General features: G+C 37.4%; 1 protein-coding gene across 1 annotated transcript in view; it reads right to left on the reverse strand.

The window, feature by feature from the left end:
* The window catches only part of AKT3 (AKT serine/threonine kinase 3), a 169983-nt gene that overhangs the window by 72172 nt on the left and 73256 nt on the right, over positions 1-24555 (reverse strand). The window contains exons 3-4 of the mRNA XM_032215221.1: positions 14447-14572; positions 838-949 (exon numbers count right to left, since the gene is read on the reverse strand). Of these exons, the coding sequence (XP_032071112.1) occupies positions 838-949; positions 14447-14572 (238 nt within the window). The remainder of the gene's footprint in view (positions 1-837; positions 950-14446; positions 14573-24555) is intronic.

The raw sequence follows: 24555 nt of genomic DNA on the forward strand, positions 1-24555 counted from the left end.
TGTTATAGGAAGGGATATGTAGACTAACTGAATACCCTGAATTGAAGGGATTGTGGGAGGAAGCAAAGGATTATCTGCCAGTGCTATCTGAAATTTTCACACAAAACCTGTCCCCGTGAACTACATCCAGAATTGCCAGATACTGACTCTAGAATGAAAAAGATTCTTCGTTCCCTGCCAAGTCAGATTCTTCAGTAGCAATTGCTGTGCAGCAGGAGGACAAGAGGCCCTTTCCAGTTCCATCTCCATCTTCATCAGGTTTATTTACTGACCTTGACAAGCTGCTAAATCCATTTTCACACAAAAATGATTACGTGCCCATTGCCCTTGATGATTTCCCTGGCCCATTATCATGTGCAGGAGGGGAAATATGATTCTGGCAGGGAAATATGAAGTATTGAGCTTGGGAAGGGGGAAAAGGATAATAAACTATTTAGAGATCAGAAAAGACTACTTTGTCTTGGGAAAGTAGAAAGCATGAGAGATAAATTCAAAATAACCCTGCCTTGATTTTGTTTTGACAGGCCTTCAAGATTCTGTTTTTCTAGATTTTTGCTTATTCTGTTTTTCTGTTTTATATGTTAACAGAAAGCTTTTCTGCAGTTCTTCTGCTTTGTTTCTCGACTTTGCCTACCTTCAAGGTCTGATACAATTCAAGTATTTTAAGTCACAATTAAATGCTATAATTTGTTTGTAGCTGTTACCAATGAATTAGGAATATTTTAACTCATAATTTCAATAAATGAACACAAATTCTCAAAATGCATTTTTTCTTCTTCTAAAAACTCTGCCAACAATTTAAAAGCCCAACAAGACACACTTGGATTTATTTCTCACCGTTCTTCTGGAGTATCTACATGAAATGTTCTTTCTATCACAGTGGTCCATTGAAGACATCGAATAATAAATGTGTTCGGTTTTGGTCGCTCTGTTTTCATTAGTTGGCATTCTAGAAAAATAATATTTTTATAACATGCTGAAGCAAAATATTCTGTTACAAAGTACATATAGATACATGCACATTCAGTCTCTCACACACATGCATACACATTTACTCTACTCCTTAGGAGAAAAAATAATTAAGTATGTGTGAAAATGAGCTGGAAGAAAATAAATGAATTATATTCAGTTGAATCCAAATGCTGACAGATTTCCAAGAACAGATGAAAGGTCATTTATGATCCCTTTCTTTTGCAGTTCCTGGCAGTAACCCCATCAAATCTTTTAGCATCAGGTCAGATGATGACATTCTAGATTACAAGGAGAAAAAGGGCCTCTGCAAAACACTGACACACTCTTCCCTCACTAATAAATCAGTGGATAAAACATCTTGCTGCCTGAATCTTCCTTTCAAAGATATTCCCCAAAATAACAAGAACAATAGGATGATAAACTTCCAATATGCATAAATAATTTTATTTAAAATTGCTACTTATATTTATTACTTTTCTTCTTCTTTCACTCAAAACTAAGTAATAACAGTGTCCTCCAGATGTTTTACATTAGTTTAAATCTCAGAAAGTTTAACCAATAGTCAAATATCATTGAACATGTAGCCTAACAAGCAGAGCATACCATGTTGCATATTCCTTAGTAGTACATTTCAAAACAAAGAAAGTAACTTTTCAGTATAGGTAGGTTTTGCTTACCAGCTGGCTTAGGCAGTAGTAAACCATTCTAAATTATGACACTGCTGAAAAAGTAATTTTGCAAACAAGATGTGCATTTATATTCTATGTCATCTATGCTTTACACTTTTTTTGCTTCGCCATCACAGAACACAGAGATTCCCTAAACCAGTGATGGGCAACCTTTTTGGCGTGGTGTGTCAAACATCGGCAAAAAATCGAGCATAACTCGCGTTGTGTGTCACTTCGACAAAAACATAATTTTGCGCAATTTATAGTTGCTGCTAATGGCGCTCACAGTTCCCGTTGGCACTCCGCTGTTCCCTGCTGTGGTGCGGTCGTAACCGACAGTCCCAGGAGTAGACTCTCTGTGCCGGCCTGACTGGAGAGAGGCACGCACTGTTCCCGCGCTCCTCTCCTGCCGGTCCTCCCTCGCCGCGCTGATGACGTGTGTGCGCACGGCATGCATGCCTTACCAGCAGCCCCTGCGCTCAGAAAGGGGCGGCGGTGATATAGTAAGTGAGTGTGGGCGGGGGAGATCACACGTCCCGCCCCCCCCGTTCCTCCAGCACAGATTCTTTCATCCTCGGCGGCCGTGCAGGAGCGGGGGATGAATCGCATGAAATCCTGTGCGTGTCACCCCAAATGGCTACGCGTGTCAGCACTGACACGCGTGTCATAGGTTCGCCATCACTGCCCTAAACAATCTCTTTAAACAATCTCTCCTGTTTGTGACCCCCCTTTTTTCCCCCTCCTATCCCCACCTCACTTTGCAAAGCAGAGCCGCTGGAGAAGTTGGGATTACAAGAGAATAAACTTACTCCTCTCCAATGATTGTAAATTCAAACATTATTTTGTTTCTTGCTAATTATCCTAATCCTGAGATGAGCATTCTGAAGGTTGGCAAAGTGGACAAAAAGGAAAGCTGAAGTAAAACCATAAGTACAGTCCCAGTTACATGATTTTCCATTTAACAATCAAACTGTCAGTCACAATTGGGCTCGCTAATTGAGCACTCTCTATATAACTATTTCATTGCCCTGATTTATTTATTTGTTTGTTTATTTACTCAATTTCTAAAACTGCCCAACTCAACCAACTGATTCTGGAAGGATGACGAGTAAATTGAAACTCTGAAAAAGTGTCTTAGACAATAGTAATGAGATTTATAAATTTAAGCTGCTTCGATATTACAAATCATGCCATTAATTCATGAGCTTGAATTTCTCTCACCTTTGTAATTAATTTACTTTGAATTACAAATAGTCCTTGACTTACAACCATTCATTTAGTGACCTTTTGAAGTTACAACAGCATTACAGCATCCCTGTGATCACATGATCAAATTCAGACACTTGCCAACTGGCATGCATTATCTGCACAAAATATTCATTTGTGTACTTTCTTTCCTCTATTTGCTTCTAGATAATGCCCATTTCAATGTATTTTTAGTTCATACTTTTGTACACTGAATTCAGCAGAATAGTAGTGTGGGAGAAACCTGAAATACTGCTAGCACTGTATTTTAACTAATTAATGTTACCTTCTTGAAAGAGATTGATCCCACGGATATTGAATTATACTTTGAACAGGGTCCTATGCATGTATAGGCTCTGCACAACTGCACATTGCCTCCCTTTAAAAAGTCTTTGATGAGGCTGAGCTTTTACAGCAACTCTGTTTTCATAATGCTGCTCTAGGACTTTGCCTTTGTATCTGTAGCTGTGAGGGAATCCCTGTTAATCCTATTGTCCCTTTTAGACATCATGGCTAACTGGAATATATTGCTCAATGAAGTGTAGCACAAAACATAGCTCAAACTATTTTACAATGATGAAAGAAAAGCACCAAAAAGGATATGGGAGCATAATGAAAACTATTCAAATAGTACAGCAATAATTAATTTTTGATTCAGTTTTTGTTGATTAACTAAACATTCAAATTAATGTCATACATTCACATAACACAAAATTATGATCAACGTGACATTCTTTAGGAAATCTCTGAAGAAATTTCAAATGATCATTCAGTCTATCTTTTGTAGTTCCTTCCTGACCCCAAAAAGGGAATATATTATATTCTTTACTAGCTTTTTTAATATTGTCAAAGGTCAAATGTCAAATGATTACTTTGACAGTTGGGCCTTAAAGGCAAATAGTGCAAGAATCTGAATGGAGATAAATTCATCACGAATGAAGGCAAATATACATGTCCCAGGATGATGTTGCAGGATCCAATTTGGATCAGTCAATGGGATCAGAAGGTTAGTCTTCCAAGCTTTTGGACTCGTGAAGATGAAGCCCATCTTCAAAGAACATCTCTGCTAGTCTTCCAAAAGCTCGGAAATTTGGAACACTAAACCTCTCGTGAGTGAACCCAGACTGGATCCTGCAGAAATTTTTCAATTTCAGGTTTATCATTACACTTAAAATAAATGATTAGATTATCTGTGCAGCCTCCCCAGTCAACTCTCCAATCCTCATATTAATTTGGATTTAAAATATATAGTATAGTTACAATTCTCTCTGGCTAGAGTCCAATGAATTATTTCTAATGATTGAACTTTCTTCCATCAGCGGAACTAGGAAGATGGTGATTCATTCTCCCCTCTTGCAGTACCCTTACACACCATTAAAATCTGTTATGGAAGAATAGGAACCTGCCAAATGAGTTCCTTAAGCCAGATACAGAGAAGTCTACAAGTAATGCAAAATAATTCAAGTTAGCACTGAATTCCAAAGTTAGTTAATTATATTAATTAATAAATTGAATGCAATTGTTAAATCTTATATTGATTGATTTGATTGATTGATTTATTACATTTGTATGCCGCCCTTTTCCCCGAAGGGGACTCAGGGCGGCTCACAATTCAATCAGGGAAGGGGGTACAGACAAGGGAATAAAAAAAGACGAGACATAACAATACAAAAATTTAAAAAACACACAACCATACCATTCGAGAAGGGGGGCAAAAACTCTTTAGCCCCAGGCCTGTCGGAACAGCCAGGTTTTAAGGGCTTTGCAGAAGGCCTGGAGGGTGGTGAGGGTTCGAATCTCCACGGGGAGCTCATTCCAGAGGGTCGGAGCAGCCACAGAGAAGGCTCTCTTCCGGGTAGTCACCAGTCGGCATTGGCCGGCAGATGGAATTCGGAGGAGGCCTAATCTGTGGGATCTGATTGGTCTATTGGAGGTAATTGGCAGCAGGCGGTCTCTCAAGTACCCAGGTCGAATACCATGAAGGGCTTTATAAGTGACGACTAGCACCTTGAAGCGTATCCGAAGACCAATAGGCAGCCAGTGCAGCTCGCGGAGGATAGGTGTTACGTGGGTGAACCGAGGTGCACCCACGATCGCTTGCGCGGCTGCATTCTGGACAAGCTGAAGTCTCCGAATGCTCTTCAAGGGCTGCCCCATGTAGAGCACGTTGCAGTAGTCCAGTCTAGAGGTCACAAGGGCACGAGTGACTGTTGTGAGGGCCTCCCGGTTCAGGTAGGGACGCAACTGGTGCACCAGGCGAACCTGGGCATATGCCTATTAACTTTGATATGTTTTTTCTCCACTGACAATTACCACTAACCAACATCAAAATGCGTATGTTTTTTAAATTTACAGCCAAGATGTAAAATGACAACCTATAGGCAACAAGTGATATAATATATCACTTGTATAAGGCATGTTCTTGCTTCTTTCATAAATAAATATTAATAAATCTGATCAATTACAAAGTAGTAGGGCCCATATCTCTACAATTTTCTATGCTGAATATTTCAGAGGAAATTACACACAAATCTGACTTGAGTAAACTATACTACTTTCTGATTATGAATACTTAAAAGTTGTTTAATATTTATATAATGCACAGACCATTATCTCTGCTGCATCTCTGAAGGGTCCACATACATAAACAAATAGTCAACTGCTAGATGATGGCAGGAATAAAAATATTTGAGATAAATTGCCCTAACTACCATTCTACCTCGCTTTACTTTACTGTTATTGTACATATATACACAGTTTACACATACAACGAAATTCACATAACACCCAGAGACCAGGCTCAACACACATAACAATCTCCAAACACACTCCCACCCACCCCAAAATTCCCCGCCCCTAAACCACCCAAACATCCACACAACAGACCAAGTAGTGCAGCCCAATAGCTTTAGTGACCTTTAGTTCATTGTTGAGTGCAATTATAGCTCTGGGATAAAAGCTATCCAGAAGACGTGTGGTCCTAGTTTTAATTGTTCTGTATCTTCTACCAGAAGACAACAGTCTAAAAGGATTGTAAGCAGGATGAGAAGAGTCTCTGAGAATGTTATGCAACTTCCTCAAACAGCAAGATGCAAAAATGTCATCCAGGACTGGTAGCTGGAGCTCGGTGATATTCTGGGCAGTTTTATTGATTCTCTGTAGAGCTTTTTTGTCCACTGCAGAGCTGCTCCCATACCATGAAAGAATGCCGTATGTCAGGACACTCTCAATAGTGCTGCAAAATAGGACAGAAGTAGATGCTGAGATAGATTTATCTTCCTTAGCATTCTCAGGAAGTACAGCCTCTTCTGTGCCTTCTTCACAAGCATGTTAACATTCATGGTCCATGAGACCATCTGAGATATAAATGCCCCCAAATTTAAAACTACCAACCCTCTCCACCTACTCGCCATTTATGTACAATGGTAAATGCACATCTCTCTTCCTCCTGAAGTCAATTATAAGTTCTTTAGTTTTTTGGGTGTTAAGTGTAAGATTATTTTCTTTACATCACAGTGTCAGCCCTTGTACATCCTTCCTATAAGCAGACTCATTGTTCTTATTAATGAGCCCCACCACTGTCGTGTCCTCCGCAAATTTAATAATTGCATTGGTGCTATACAATTGGGTACAGTCAGGTGTGTACAAAGAATAAAGTGACCGTTGGCTTACCTGAATGGTCGTTCTCTAGGCACTGCGAGAGTGTCCAAGCACAGGTTAACATCAGCTTGCTGCCCAAGGACTGAGTTTAATATTTTTTGTAGCTCTGCCTCCTGCTCTCCTGAGAGGCTCAGTTTCAAAAAATGAGAGTCCTAAAAGGTCGTAGATGGAGATGCAGCATGTCTCCCACTGGAGTACAGAACCCCACGGGCACTTATTCGGGCGGGGTTGGACACTCCCGCAGCGCCTAGAGAACGACCATTCAGGTAAGCCAACGGTCATTCTCCTAGGCGTTGCTTGGAGTGTCCAAGCACGGGACATGCCAAAGCTATGCCGTCCCGGGGAGGGAAGAAGAATTGCCCAAGCCTACGGGAGTCCCGATGACCTGCTGCAGAATTCTTCTCCCAAAGGATGCTTCAGCGGAGGCAAAGACATCAAGTCTGTAATTCTTGATGAATGGAGAAGGACTGGACCACGTAGCGGCTCGACATATCTCCTCAATGGATGCTTGCGTAGCCCATGCAGCCAAAGTTGTGGCGCTCCTCGTTGAGTGCGCTGTGATGCGAGAAGGGACCAGCCTGGCCTGCTGTTCATCGGCTATCTGATGCAAGCACGTATCCATCATTCTATGGTGGAGGAGGTGACTTTCCTGCCCATAGAGACTGGTTGGAAAGATCTGAAGAATCCCTCCAATTTGGGGAAGGAAGCCATCCGTTTCATGTAAACACGGACCGCTCAACGGACATCAAGCTTATGCCACTGCCGCTCTCTTGGATGTCTGGGGCCCGGACAAAAGTCTGGAAGAACAATTTCCTGTGACCTATGGAAAACGCTGTTAACTTTTGGCACAAAGGCTGGGACCAATCTGAGGACTACTCTGTCCGAATGCACAATGCAAAGGTCACCCCTGACCGAGAGGGCGGCCATCTCGGATATCCTGAGGGCCGAGGTGATGGCAACCAGGAAGGCTGTTTTAAGGGTCAGATGTTAGAAACCAATGGTTCGAAGTGGTTCAAAGGGAGGTGCGGACAGAGCTTGTAGCACGACCGACAAGTCCCAGGTTGAGTACCTGTGGATGGCAGGACAGAGATTAGCAGCTCCCTTGAGGAAGCTACGGACCTGTGGGTGTCTGGTAAGCGGCAATTGAGAGTCCGTGGACAGGATGGTGGCCAGAGCCGCAGTCTGACGCCTGAGGGTGTTAGGGGCGAGGCCTTTGTCCAAACCCTCCTGTAGGAAGTCCAGGATCTGCAGAATGGTGGCAGAAGAGGCCACAATCTGATGAGTGTCGCACCAGCGAGAGAAGGAAGCCCAAGTAGCCTCATAGATTCTGACAGTGGAGGGCCGCCTGGAGGCCTGGATGGTACGGATGACTTTGTCGGAGAACCTGCTGAGTCTCAAGATGTCATCATAAAAATCATAAAAATCTTGAAAAACTTTTTCTTTTGTATGTTTTATACCCCTTTATAATATTTTTTTAAAAAGTGAAGATGGGTCAATTTTGAGTTTCTTCCTTATGGTATCCTTAGTTAGGCTCATGTTTTCCTAATGTCTATTTTTTTTAGGCTATCTGCATATTCCTCTAACAAGCTGTACCTGTAGAACTCATTATCAGCAAATATCAGGCGCCTCTCCTTCACACAGATACCTCTTTACATTTCCTAATAGAATGGGAATGGACTGGCTTTAGACTCATAATCCACATATTCATTAGTGTGAGAATAACATCACCCTTGAAATGTGTTTCTCAAAAAAAATTAACATTTTAAAAATAAATGTTTTACAGCAGGTTCATACCATATGTGACATTCTACAAGGTATTCTACAAGCAGCATTTTTCAGAAATGTAATTCACTTGTTTTGTTTGGAGAACTTAAATAACAAGGCAATCCTGTATTGGAAAATTCAGATGAAATTTGGAGTATATACAGTAAATCAATTAATAGGTTCAAATGATAAATTGTTGTAAATTGAGAAGTTATAAGGTTCATTTTCTATGAGTAACAATATCTTCAGCTAAAGCAGGGGTGTCAAATTTGCATTGTCACAGTAACATCACGTGACATATCACATCTTTTTCCCCCTTCACTAAACCAGGCGTGGGCGTAGCTAACATGTGACACAAATGCAGGCCACGAGTTTCACACCCTAAACTAAAGCATCTTCAGTTAGTCACTCTGTGAGGGAGGTGGACAGTTTCTAAATGTGACAAAAGGAAGGAAGGAAAGAAGAACGGAAGAGAGAGAGAGAGGGAAAGAAAGAAAGAAAGAAAGAAAGAAAGAAAGAAAGAAAGAATTAATTAATTAATTAATTAATTAATTATTAGGTCCCTATTTAAGACTTGAATTATTAAGTTTCCACCAGTTTTCATCTGTGAATCTAACAAGATTATCCACACATAATAATATAAAAGATGTATGTTCCTATATATTTTTAGAAATGCACATAAACACAGGTTTACAGGGCTGAGTCACAGTCTGCTTATTATATTGACCTGCTTGTACCATCCTATCTGCAAAAGGTAATGTATGTTTGTTCATTCACATGCCTTCAATAACTAATTCATAAAATTCTTTGAAGAAAGCTTGGAGGTTTTCAAAGCCATCAGCATAAAGGTAGGCAAGTGCTGCCCCACATTTTTCTGAGACCAATTCAGCTGGGTAAATCACAAGAAGAGGGAAAGAAGTACCTGGATGATGAACCCGGCTAATCAGAGTGAGCAACCAGGGTTTTGCTAAAAGCCTAGCTGCCAAATGGAGAAAGTCTGACTAGCAGGAGGAGGAAAGAGAGGGAACATGGTAGTTATCACCACCACCATCATCACTGCATTCTACTTGTTCTTCTTGCAGGAGCTGGAGCTCCAGCAGCAGCCTGGCTGCCTGGAAAAAGCAAAAGCGGCTTTTTCCCTCCTCACAAGAGGAAGGGAGAAATAAAGCCAAAATGGGGCTTTCAGAGCTGGTGTACCATCTGAGAGGTAGGTTTTAACTTTCATAACTCTTTTAACATTTTGGTGAAAGAGATCCCAGGGTAGCTGAAGTTTTTCTGTAGTAGAGGTTGATTCCATGGGAAAGTTGATCTTGACCAAAAGCTGAAGAGAGTTTCTTTGGGGCCACAAAGTACCTAAAGATCTCTTGGCTGGGGTTCCTTGTAAAAGGACTGGAGGTGTCTGTGGAGAAGGGGTTACTCTCATTCCATTTTTGTATCCAGTAGTCTTGGAATTTTGACTACCAGAGTCCTGCCTTTGGTCCTTCTGATGTCACTGTTACAGTAAACACTATCCCACATTCACAATCAAATTGTGTGCAAATACTGGGACTTGCAATTCAGCAATATCTGGAGGGTGACAGATTATAATTAAAAATAATTTCCCCATCTTTAAACCCACGAAGACAGTTTATATTAACAGATAGAACCTCTTTCATCATTTTCAGGAGAACACTAAAAATTCAAAAGTTTCCGATTGAAGGACTACAGATACTCCCCATAGTTACAACAGCACTGAAAAAGTGATTTATGACCATTTTTCATACTTATGCAGCATCCTGGTGGTCATGTGATCAAAATGTGGACGTTCGGCAACTGGAATGTATTTATAATGGTTGCAATATTCCCAGGGCCATGTGATCATCTTTTGTGACCTTCTGACAAACAAAATCAATGGGGAAACTAGATTCATTTAACAATCTTCTTACTAATTTAACAACTGTAGTGATTCACTTAATAACTGTGGCAAGAAATGTGATAAAAGAGGGAAAACACTTAACAACTGTCCTGCTTAGCAACCGAAATTTTGAGCTCAATCATGGTCATAAGTCCGGGAGGATGTATTATGTCATCTAAATTCTATACATCGAAAAGTTGGGTTTTTTGCAAATAGGTTAACAAAATATCACAACAATAAAAAGGAAAGTCAAAAATCCTTGTATTTATATACAAAAGCTAAATAAGAATATTAAAATACTTTAAAATGAATTAAGCAAAAGGCTTGAGCCCAAGGAAATATCTGATGATAGTAAGAAGATATCACAATAAGGAAAACAAGATAAAATACATTAATAATAATAACAAGAACAATAATCAATTACATCAGAAAGAAAACAAAATTATTGGAAAAAAATGAATGGTGTACCAGAAATGTAAGGCTATTGCAAAAAAAGTAAATGAATCCTATGTACCCATCCTACCTGTGGAAGATATGAGAGTTACCTATGTCTAATTTTTTATTTTCAGAAGGTCTTTATAAAGGCAATAAAAGTAACAGAAAGTGAAGTTTCAAAACTTATGTCAAAGAAAACAGGTCAAGACTATATCATCAAAAATTCTTAAAAGAACTCACTTATGTAAATGTTATCTAATAGAATATAAAATGTTTATCAGCTTGTACACAAGAGGAGTGAGACATTGTCAATACAATAAAATAGTTAACATTTATTCCAAATCAATTAGTTGAAATCATGTTAAAAATAGGTCAATGAAAGCAACATAAGGCCAGATGTAATAAAAGGATGAGCCATGGTGGTGCAGTGGTTAGAGTGCAGTACTGTAAGCTACTTCTGCTGACTGCTGACTGTAATTTGGCAATTCAAATCTCACCAGGCTCAAGGTTGACACAGCTTTCCATCCTTCCAAGGTGGGTAAAATGAGGACCCAAATTGCTGGGGGTAATATGTTGACTCTGTAAACTGCTTAGAGAGCGTTATAAAGCACTGTAAAGCAGGTATATAAGTCTAAGTGCTATTGCTGTTGCTATTGTTATTCATGAAAAAATGAGTCATGAGTCCAAAGGAGTGATTGAGGGATGACATTTTTCTCTCTATTAACATTGATTGGGACAGGCCTCGGAGAAAGAAACTGAACCAGTGCAATACTGTGCTGTCCAGCCTCATCCCCCATAGCCAACCCAAAAGGATACTATGGTTGATGGTATCAAAAGCTGCTGAGAGATCAAGGAGAGCAAGGATAGATGCACTACCCCTATCCTGCTTTCACCATACATACATATAATGTATGTATAATGGTGTAACATAATTGTGTTTATAAAGTACTAGTTGATAACCTGGTGTTGCCCTGGTATTTATTTATAGGAGGATAATCTCCGGACCAAATGTAATTTGTTGGATTTTTCCCCTTACCAGAGGGAACCCCCTTGTGGAGTACTGTGAAGCCGTTACCATGGCAACTCCACTGTGCTGTACAGTAGAAGCCATTTTACGACAGTACAGTAGAAGCCATATTAAGGCACAACAGGCTGTATCTGTATCTTAATAGAACACACACACCAAGGGGTGTTAAGGGTTTCTTACTTCCACAGTATTTGTTTCCAGAGGGTAAGCCATCTGTGTACTATGGTGTACCAGAAATGTAAGGCTATTGCAAAAAAAGTAAATAAATCCTATGCACCCATCCTACCTGTGGAAGATATGAGTTACCTATGTCTAATTTTTTTTATTTTCAGAAGGTCTTTATAAGAGCCAAGGTGGCGCCGTGGTTAAATGCAGCACTGCAGGCTGACTGCTAGATCAGCAGTTCAGCGGTTCAAATCTCACCGGCTCAGGGTTGACTCAGCCTTCCATCCTTCCGAGGTGGGTAAAATGAGGACCCGGATTGTTGTTGGGGGCAATATGCTGACTCTGTAAACCGCTTAGAGAGGGCTGAAAGCCCTATGAAGCGGTATATAAGTCTACTGTTATTATTGCTATTATTTATAAAAACAATAAAAGTAACAGAAAGTGAAGTTTCAAAACTTATGATAAAGAAAACAGGTCAAGACTTTATCATCAAGAATTCTTAAAAGAACTCACTTATGTAAATGCTATCTAATAGAATATAAAACATTTATCAGCTTGTACACAAGAGGAGTGAGACATTGTCAATACAATAAAATAATTAACAAGTTTGGTTGAAATTGCTCGAGGCGTTCCAGAGTTATGCTGGAACATACATACACACACACAGCCATTGATTGATTGATTGATTTCAAATGCTTTGAACTCACATTGTTAGAATAAAAAAATACTCTAGTTCAATCTTCTGCACATTCAGTAACTTTAATTAAGTTCCACAGGATTTATACCTAAACGCATAATACTTAAGTCTTACAGCCCCATTCCAAGAAATACAATGAAAAAAATTAATTCCTAATGAAGACCAATTTAATGTGCCTTGGATTTTTTCTATATCTTCTAACATCTAAAAGAATTACAAGGTGTTTTTTTTTAAAAGCAGAATGCACTTTTGCATTTTCTATAATTTCCAAATACCAAATATATTGAGATCTTGCAAGAAGAATATTTTATACCAATTAAACAGGGACTCATTATTATAAAAAGTATTTACTCTAGTAAAAGCAATTGAATCTAAGTTCCAAGAATTCTTTCTACACAGAGCAGCATCTAACAGTATATCCAACTTTGTTCATAGAAAAATTGTCTGACTTTATCTTCTTTACGTTCTATTTTCTATCTATCAGAGGAGTTATAGATTTCTGTTATGCATTATGGACATATGGATTATGCAACCAAAAAATTGCTTCTTTGTTTCATCCCAAAATAAACTTCAGGAGTGTTTTGGTACAACTCGCTGTGCACTTAAGTGTGTGTATGTGTGTGTGTTGCAGGTAGTCCTTGATTAACAACTTGTCACTTGGCAATTGTTCAAAGTTGTGGCAGACACCCCTCCCCGAATTATTTGACCTGGTCCTGAAGTTATAGTCACCGCAGTGCCCCCACAATCATTCACCCTTATAACCAATCACAGAAAGGGCCTTCTTGGGCATTCTTCCCACTCCACCTGCCCCACACTGTCCTCTTCACTTACCTTTCAAAGATCTCCAAAGCTCTAGACTTTGAATTAGGGAAACAAAATGGATCACTTTGTTGTATGGCTGCCCAATACAGTTTTGGAACAAGCGCCATTTTCTGAACAGCTGCACTGAAATGTGGCTGCTTAGAAAATGGCCACTTCTAGAATCGCACCATGCAGTCATGTGATAAAGCAATCTGTTCTGCTTTCCTAATTCAATCTGAGAAATTCTGTGGAAAGCTCTAGAGTTCTGGAGATATTCAAAAGTTTAGGGCCCAATGGGTAACAGGGAGGCAGGGAGGAGAAAGAACTGACAGGATTCTGAGTGGGGAACAGGCCCCAGGACTATAGGGATCCCAAGGGTTAAGAAGCGAAGTACAGGGTGTTTCAAGTGGTGGGCAGAGCCTTGGGAAGCTCAGGGCAAATGGGTCTGGACCAAAGCTAGGCCTCCCAGGGCCTCCCCCAACCCTGAGGCACCCCATGCTCCTCATAACGACCTACAAGGTAATTTAATGACTGCATTAGAGAGAACAGGGGGTGAGGATTATTAAGCAAGACTGTCTCACTTAATGACTTCACCAGTTGAAACTGTAATGAGCAGACTCCATTATGGTCATAAATCAAGGACCACCTGTAACTAAAATAATGTAGCAATAAGGTGTTATTAGGCTGAGCCACAAATCATTTCTGCTATTTGGTAGAATCTTCAGAGAGGCTATAGATAGGATGATAATTCAGGCTCAGGTCACACAAATTAAGTCCAATGAATGCTTAGAACAGGTTTTTCACACTGTATATAGTAGATGTATAGAGGTTTGATTTACGTACAGAGTAAGCATTCCAATGGTACCTCAAATACTGGCTATTTAAAATTTAATATCTGTCTCACATCCTGTGAGTTCCTCACTTCTGCTACTATTCTTTTGTTTTGGTCATTCCATAATGCACAATGAATATTCAATGAAATTTCAAAAACTTTCATGCTATTATGGAATTATGGTCTGATCGACTTAAAATATGAAAGTTAAAATCTATGCATTTCAAAAAGTTTCTCAATCTACTACCTGTTCAATAATCATTAACTGATTACTAAGGATACTTACTTGCTACTGAAAAGTTGTTAAGAGGATATGGTAGATCCACATCTTGCGGCTTCTCCTTATATCCTATGAAGGAGCCATCTGTCTTCAATAAGAAGTATCTTGGCCTCCAATTTTTTATGTATTCTCCTATATAAAAAAATATTATTAATATAAATGATATCTGAACTTCTGCTTGAAGTAGAAATGGTCAACCAACCAGAAAAGTGATACTTTCATTCTCTATTTAATTTTAGTTGAGATAAAACAAATAGACTGAATAGGTGAAGCAATAAAGTTGCTTAATTTTTTGTATTTTTAACTAAACATGAACCCTAAACATGATTTACAAATAAAACTAATTTCATGGAAATTATATCCTAGTGAAAGTGTGTGTATGTGTGTGTGTTTAGTATACATTCATAAAATATCAGGCAGGCTGCAAAGCAGCTGTTTTAAGCTTTCAAGAGACTGCAACTGTTTATGTCTTCATATCTTAAACCCTGAAAGGCATACTGCCTGCTTCAAAATGCCTATTATTTCCAAATTTTGTTGACATATGTAACTGTTGCAAATTCATTTATAGATCTATTACCATCTTAAAACCTAAAGAACATTAGGCTATTGCATTATATTTTTATCTACTCTTCTTGGAGTGTTATATATATATAAATATGTACAAGGTTTACAGATATTGGCATGTAAGAAATTTATTTACCAATAAATTTATTTATTTATCAATTTATACTGAAATACAGAAAAACAACAACCAACCTTAGCTAATCTTGAAAAAGCTAAGTATGATCAAGCCTGACCACAATCCACCTTCCAAAGTTTTAGTCCAGGCTGAGATTTTTCTTTAAAATCTCCCAATGGTTATAACAAATTATTTCAAATATATATTTTATAAGTATTACATAAATAATTATTAAATATTAAAAATAATATGTTATTATAGTAATTTATAATAGTAAGTTATTTCCATAAAGCTGCCAAAAAGATTTCATGGATAAGCTCCATAGCTGAACAAGTTCTAAAACAATTTATTGTTTGTCTGGGGATTGGGGGGGCGGGGCGGGGGGGGAGAGAAATAAAAATGAATTGAAACTTTTGTAAGTTTTTCTTTATACCTAGGGAACAACAAAAGAATATACAAAAACTCTTTCCTTTTTTCCTCCAAACTTTATTTACAAATAACAAAAAACACAAATTTACAACCCAGGAGATTATTCATTGATAGAGGTGGTATCACTGGAAGGATCTAGCTGAATCTTGAATGTGAGTGTGAATTTGGTGTGTATCCCCACGCCCAACTTTTCTGAAGACAAGAATACTTATACGGTAGAATTTTGAAAAAAGTATCCCAGAAAGCATTACAATCTGGTATTTCTTATGAAGATATATGTACATGTGATTTTTATGTTTGAATGCTTCTTCTTTTTCCTCCTCCATCTCTTTTCATCTGTTTCATCTCCCACTGCTCATTTGTGGAAGATTTTTCTTTCCTTTCACTAGTATTCAATATGGCTTTTTTTAAAAAAAGAAAAAGGAAAAATAGAAATGTTGACATTGCTTTGCCACCTACAGCTTTAGATGACAAGTATTCAACACACATTGTTCAAACGTGCATGCTTGACTAAACTCACTTAATCAAGGGCACATAACAACAATTAGGACTGTGCAGGGATCTAGAGGCAAAGGGGGGAAATGTGATTATACACACAAACATAAATAACCACACATACACAAGCTAATCTAAATTGGATTTGTCAAACAGGATTTTAACATCCTTAAGTTTCAAATTCTATCCATGTTTTTATTCTAAAAAGTTAATGTTTCAACTGAAGACTTTTAGTTACAAATTCATAAAGGGGGGAACTACACAACCACAATTGGAACCTGTAAATTGGTCATTAAGAAAATGGTTGCTAAGTGAAACAGTGACCTTATTTCAGCTTTCCTTTGCTTTATAACCTGTGAAGGATATAAAAGCAAGAATTGGTCATAAAGTTACCTATTTTTATACCTACCATAACTGCAGTTGCTAAATAAGACAGCTGCTAAACAGGAATTGTCTATAAATGAATCTGCACAAAATGACAGCATGTTCTTATAGGTTGATAGTATTGATTGTATAGTATTGTCAGTCGTTTATTTACACAAAATCATCTGTTTGAACTTCTAATCACAGATCCTAATTTCAGGAAATAGTTATTGATCAATATGTATTAAGAATCTATATAATTTGTGTAAAAACCCTCCCCACCACCACACTTTTCTAAGGTTTATTAGCATTTTAAAAACTTCCTCTAAAGAATATCTTTAGAAGTACATAGTACATACAAACAGAAATGACAAAAGTATTGAAATATTATGTAATATCAGAAAATATTCATGATAAAGAGAAGTAAACAAATTAAAATAAATTAGAATTGAATCACTCATATTCGTTCAGCTAAAATTATTCTTTAACTGAAAGAATATACAAAGAATATACACAGAAAGAAGGTACAACTGTATTATAAATATTAACTTTTGGTAAGCAACTTAAAATACATTTATATCGATTCATAAATACAAATAACTGTATAAACAAAGTGTAATAATTATAAGAAATATGAAAGTAAATTTCCCCCAAAGACAAATACAGAGGAAAGAAGAATACATCATATTAAAACGCAAAATGAATACATTGTGAATGAAATTGTCATCTGAAACGTTAGTAGTAGTTCTGCTTTAGAGGATTATTTTCTTTCTGCTGTGTTAAATATAAAGTAAACATACCCTGTCATTCTTTTTCTTACAACTAAAGAAGTCTAATTCTGTAAATGCACTGAAGAAAATTAGTTAATTCAAATAAATTCTTTTGGTCAAACAATTTAAAGTTATTATAGAAAAATAATATCAAATAAAATTTGCCAATTAATTTAGGTATAGCAGAGAACATTGTTACAATGTATTCCTCTTATAAATAAAAAAGCAACTGTACTGGGAAATTATTACAGAAAATGGATTTAGGTGATATGTAAGTCAATCAAAATATATAAACTAATATATTTATTTTTGTCACTGGACATAACACATTCTGAAGAACCAAAAAAGTAAAACAAACGACAAACCATCACAAGACTAGACTATTTTGTTCCAATGCAAATTTAGATATAATAAAACTGATAAATAGGATAAGTGCAAAGTCCATACACTCAAGTATAAACAAGCTGAATGCTATCAAAGTGCTAGCTCATGGTACAATGAAAGAGAAATAATATTAATATATAGAATTTGTTATTATCCAACAAAAATGACATAGTATTTCTGAGATTTACACATGTATAGTATCAGCAGTGTTTGCATAAAATTGTTATTTGGCCCATTTAAAATTACAGTAGAAGATTATATTATAAAAAAAAAATATTTCTCTACTTTCAGGGACATTTCAGGTCAGGGTCAATTACAATTTTTACTTTCTCAGAAACAAGTGCATGCGACACTCAACAATTGATCAGTGTCATGGTCACCAAATGTCACACACCAACATTAATTTGTCCAAAGGATGGGGAAAATAGCTGGGGAATTGAACCACTGAGTAAAAGATACTTGCACTTTTGCACTACTAATGGTAAATCACCTGTTTTCTTTGGCATCATTTTTGTTTGCAATAATGGTTCATAATTAACACTGCTTGTAAGACTTCTGCCAAGTCCTAATGTAAAAACCAGGAGGTCTGTGATTTCCTATAGAGTCCTAGGTCATGAAAGGCAGACAACTGGAGGCTGAATGGAATTCAGCAGGATCCTACAGTTTAATTGCCATAAGGTCATTACCATAATGCACTGTTATCTTGTAGTCCAATCAGCATGTAAAGTCAGAATTGCAATAAAATTATTCCCAAGTGTAAGCTCAGAGCTGACATAAGATACTGTGATCAATGGTACCAGAAGTGATAGCAGAATGGTACAGAAAGATCAAAGAAATCAAGGAGATCAAAATTGGCTCAGATGGGTTTCTGGGACAATTTTTGGAATTAAATCAGTTATGGTAGTCATCTTGGGCTAAAAATCAGCATTTTTATCCCTATCAATAAATTTCAGAATAACTGCAAATTCCATTGAAGCAGCCACAACTTTCTTACATAGCATTCCGTTAGGAATAATGGCTTCCAGATTTTGGTCACATTCTGTAGGATAGCCAATTTAAAGTACCTTGGTTCAAAAACTGTTGCCCTATTATGGACCACTTTGCCCTGTTAAAGGTCATCACAATAAGTTTTAGTAGTATCCAGATATAATTATTTAATATTAAACAATTATAGATGAGACTTCCGGTGGGCGGGGCCTGACAGAGGGTTGTTATCTCTAACAGCTCTGGAATCTTGGCATCGTTAATCTGTCTAAACAGCATTCTATCAAGCTGTTTAGCAGTTTATCTATCCTCCCTTCGGGCTTAGAAGAGAGAGATGAGCAGCTATGCATAGGAAGTTTTCCAACTAGCTCTTTCAGCATAAATGCTGGGAAGAGAGTCGGAAAGCACCGGCGGTAGCATGGCAGCTCCGTGCCAGGATTTATTCTGCCTTTTGTTGCAGAACGAAGGTTTTCGCTCATCCTCAGCACAATGATTTATTATGGACCTCAAGCCGAGCTGAACCAATACTTGTGAGCTTCTTAATTGTATGTATAAATCCTTAGTTCCATTGTAAAGAATTCCTTCTGCTGATTACTTGCTGAAAGCTCTATAAAAATGGCACCGAGCTGTGTAGGAGGGGCGTGCATCGGGTAGAGCTTTTGCGAAGCCTAAAAGTGATTTATTATCAAGAAGAGATTTATTATCAAAACAAACAGCAATTGCTGTATAATTGGACTGCCTGGACTTTTTAACTGATTAAAGAAGATTAAGTTCGAGATGGCTTCTAAGCAAAAATTCCCCCCTCCTCCCCCCCGCATCGAAAAGTGCCGGAATTTCACCAGCGCCTTCTGCTAAAATACAATCATCACCCCCTTCTACATCTGCAGGCGACCCCCTGACTAGGGAAATTTTGCAGAAGGAATTAATCAATGCGTTAAAAAATCATGCTGTTACAATGGAAATAAAATTTAAGGAAGAGATAGCTGCTTCTAACAAACAGATGTCTGAAAAAATTATGAAATGTAACCAAATGATTAGAGGGGACTTGGTGACGGCTCTGAATTTAATAGTTGGTTATGTACAGGCCCTTGAAGAAAAGTTAGAAGAACTTAGTGATGCTAATACGAACTTGGCAACGAAATTGGAAGCGGTCCAGCAAAAGGTTAGCGATGCAGACAATGAAATCATAATGCTACAGTATAGGCAAATGGAATTGGCTTTAAGGATAAGGGGCCTCCCTGAAAATACACAAGAGAACCTGAAACAGACTCTCTCTGAAGCCTTCAACCTGATGGCGGGAAGGTCAGGAGGGAATCTTGACTGGCAAATCGAAAAGGTTTATCGTGTTAATTCCTCGTTGGCAAAACAAAAACAATTACCAAGAGATATAGTGGTCTACTTTGCCACTAGAGATGTGAGAAATACGATATTACAGGAATCCTACAAAAATAAGCTTCAAATCCGGGGTCGGGAGGTGACTGTCTTGAAGGAGATGCCACCTAAAATGCTGAGATCTAGGAAAGACTATGCCAGACAAATGGAACAGGAATTAAGAAAGCAACGTACACAAGCCACCGTTCAGGAGCATACAGGTGTTACATCAGAAACAGTGGGAGGAGCTAGGCCAAAGGTTAAATATCAAGAGATTCAGATGGCTATTAAAAAGTTTCAGGGGGATAATGATGGTAACTAAATCTCTAATATGGAATGTTAAGCGAATGGATTAATTTAGCAGGAAATGGAGTGCTCAGTATTGAAGGGTTTGATCTGGTATATGGCTGCTTGTTTGCTGTATAATAAAGAGGTGGTTGAGAACTTTAAAGGACATGTTCTGGGGAATGCCTTGCTATGGGTTGGGAAAAAATATTAATATTAATTACATGGTAGATTTATAAAAAGGTTAAGGTATTCTGGACAAAAATATGATGGATTATGTAAAATGCTCTCTCTCAAAAAACCCACCTATTCTCTGTTATGTATAATCACTGACTGTACAGCAGTAGAGATTAACCTGACTTTGCATTTGATAACTGCAGCTAGATTGTTGGTGGCGTAATACTGGAAGAAGGAAGATTTGTTTACTATCTAGGAATGGATATTGAATATCACAAACTTAGCAGAGATGGCTAAAATAGTTGCATATCTCAAGGATAATTCAAATGAGAGATATAAACGAGACTGGGGAAAATGGATTGACTATATTCAAAATAAATATGGGTCTAGGAAATTTCAGATAGTTTATGACTAAGATCAGAAATGATACAAATTGTTTATAGTTAGCCTAGCAAGGAGGAGCTAAGATCAATTCAAAGATGTTATTAACTTTCTATGTTTTCTCTTAAGTATATCTTAAACTGTTTTTGTTAAAGATTTATACCTTGTATTGGTTCTGGGAAGTCAGGGTGGGGGAAGGTTGGGGGGGGTTGGGGGGAGGGTGGGAGGGAGTGGAGTTTACCAAGTTGGAGGAGGATGTTGGATGATTGTACATGTATACTGCTATTTTTTCTTTTTTACGTATATTGAAATGGAATTATAAATACCATCAACACAAAAGGGATTTTGCTCAGATGCTGAAACACACCAAGTGAATTAGAGGAAGAGTGGGAAGTAGAGGAGAGAAGAAAGATAGGAAAAGAGGGATAGGAGAGAGGGTGAAGGGGGAAGATGAGGTGTATAAGGAGGAGTGGTAAGGGGAGAGAGTAGAAGGAGAAAGGAAGGGGAAGTAGAATAGTATGGAAGCGGAAATACACTAATGAGAGGAAGACTGGGAAGCAGAAGGGAGAAGAAAGGTGGGAAGAGAGGGATAGGAGAGAGGATAAGGGGGGAAGATGAGAAGGATGAGGATAAGGAGGAGTGGAATGTAGAGAGAGAAGAAGGAGAAGGGAAGGGGAAATGGAATAGGAAAGGAAGATGGAGGGAAGATAGGAAGTAAGAGAGAGGTAGAAGAAAGAGGTGTATGGAGAGTAGAAGAGCTAATAAGGGGTATTAATCTTTTTGGGGCATTGAGGACAAGAGGAACTGATGTAATCATTATTTAATACTATATGATACTGGCTATGTATAGTATACATGTGATTGTATGTTATGAAAATGGAAATAAAAATATGTGAACGCAATATATATATATATAGATGAAACTGGTTTGGTTTAGTGGTTAAGGAATCAAACTAGAACCAAAGAGTCCATAAGTACTGGTTCTGCCTTAGCCAGCTGGGTGACCTTAAGACAGTCATTTCCTATCAGCCCTGGAAAGGAGGCAGTGGCAAACCACTTCTGAAAAAAAGCTTGGCAAAAAAAATATGCAGGGACTTGTTCAACAATCTCTGAAAATTGACACAAGTGAATGAAATTACAGGTGAGTTTACAAACTATCCTCAATTAGAAAAATAACAGTACAGTTTTAACAAAATGTGTGAACTAGGTCTGTGTTATTTTTTCTCAGAAAGCATACACAATATTGTACTATTATATGCATATAATAGTTTATATATTAATAGCACTGGCAAGATCACAGAACCAATCAAACTGACCAAAATGAACATACAAGGTTCTGGATTCTCTAGACTATATCATTACTCAATAAAATGTACATATGTTTTTCATATCTATTTACTTTTACTTATTTATTTATTCAATTTCTATAGCCACTCAACTCAACCAAGTAACTCTGGGCAGCTTACAATTCTAAAATTTAAATAAAAAACATTAAAACAAAAAGAATAATCACAAAATAAGTAAGTAGAAACAGCAGCTTTGACTAATGATGATTAATAAACAAACAGTAAAGCCAAGCAATGGGGTTCTTAACATAGTCTAAGCCAACACAGGTGGAGACATTCTCATCTATGAGGGAAGAATATTCCATAAGGCGAGAGTTATGAAGATGGGCTATGAGTCAATCCTTTTTGATTCTAGTCATTCCTTTTTCATTCAAGATGATCCCACAGATAACCCAATCCCAAGCCATGTAGGGCTTTAAAGGGGACAACCAGCACCTTCATTTTATGTAGAATTTAGTAAGTTTTGAAATGTTAAAATTTGTTTATAATTTTTAATTATCTTTCATTGTCAAGCAAAATTAAAATAAGTAATGTTGTTTCAGCAAAAACATCTTTTAGTAGCCAATAATACTTTGATAAAAATCAAAGATTAAGATTTTCAACTAAAAGTTTGCTAAAAGCAATAATTCTAATTATTATTGTTATTTATTTTAGTTGTTAAATTTATTTGCTGCCTATCTCATTTTGAAGTGACTTCTTAATTGTCCTTAAAAGGTCTAAGATAAGAAAGGACTCTTTGTTAACTTTATATAGCCCTTGAAAAGTTTAAGATAAAAAGATATGTTATTATTAGAAATGCCTCTCTTGCTAAGATCACTTTTTCAATCTACTTTTTAAGTTCTTTCATTTTGAAACTTACTGTTGCCTTCCTTCTTTGTATAAATAAACTGATCATATAAGAACAATTCTTTTAAATACTCAAAATTCAGAGAAATCAAAATTTATTTTATTTTTAATACCTATTTGCCTAATTATATAATACACTATAATTAGTTGATGTATATAAATCACCTTCTCAAAAGAATTCTCACCCTATATAAGATATCTGTACGACATGGTGGAAGAGAAAGGAAGAAACAAGGTACAGGACCAACCATGGCACACACTGCCATACATCAAAAATATTTCGGAAGCAATAAAATACAGCTTTTGAGATCTATAGGTGGGCATTTCACACCACCCAGAAGCTATCATACAAGGACAAATTATCCATTGTACAGGTCACTTGGAGGTGAGAGGTATTTTCAATGTAATCTATCGGATCTCCAAAATGGATCCCCTTGGACTATGTAGGCCAGATTGGGAGGAAGCTAACCACCAGACTTCAAGAACACAAAGAAGCAGTCAGACGAGATCCAAACTCACTGGTAGCCTCTCATTGCAACGAACAAGGACATATATTCAATTTTACAGCTACTAAGATTGTTGGACGAGCAGATACAATAATAGCCAGGGAAGTGATTAAAGGCTGGGAAATGGGTGTCTTCTCAGTCAAAGGTGCTGATTTACCACCAGTTTACCAAGTACTTAGGAGGCAAGGACTTAACAGCACAAGAAAACAACAGCCAACGACCTAACAGCCAGCCATCAAAATTCCAATCAACAACTAAAAACCCACATAGGAGGCCCCACATAAATAACACAGAGAGAATTGTCCAAAGCACACACTCTACTAGAGAGAAGTTCCTTGAGGATGGGCTCCAGCATGAGTCCAAAAGTTCACTGGTCCCAGTGATCAACCAGATTGGATGCTGCAAGTTACTTTTTCCTCAGTATGAAACTAAAGTGTACCACAGTTCACAGATTCTTCCTTTGATACTCATAAGTCTTCTTTTACATCCTAATTAATAATATAAAAAAATATTTGCACACTGAATAGTTGGACAGCTGTAGCTTCTGGTCAATCATCATTCCCCCAATAACACATTTACAGATGCAAAGGTATTATATTTGTAAATAGAGGTGACCAGCAGCTGTAGATCAGTACTCTGGTTTCCAATACAATTCAGTATTGTATTGCAAGCAATTTCCAATACAAAACAGTAAAAAATTAAAATGGCCTTTGTTAGCAACAGAAATTTTGGGCTCCATTATGGTTGTAAGTGAAGGACTACTTGTACCTTGTTTCTCAAGAGTTGAGGAAGTTATTTAAAAACTTTATTTCACATACTATGGGTGGTAATGATACTGAACTGCATTAATTAGGTTACATTATTGGTAGTTTTATATCTGCATTGTAAACTACTTTCAATTCTTAGAAAAATGGGCACACTATAAATAGTTTTGAAAAATAAATTGCTACAACTCTGACACAAACCAAGAGACAGAGCACAGTACAATATTGTATACCATTTTCACCATGTGAACCAAATATATTTTTTGTTAGCATACATCTTGTTCGCATACATCTAATTAATCAAGATTACATTTACTAATTAAATTAAGAGGAGG

Source organism: Thamnophis elegans, chromosome 4 (assembly GCF_009769535.1).
Source record: "Thamnophis elegans isolate rThaEle1 chromosome 4, rThaEle1.pri, whole genome shotgun sequence".
NCBI lineage: Eukaryota > Metazoa > Chordata > Lepidosauria > Squamata > Colubridae > Thamnophis > Thamnophis elegans.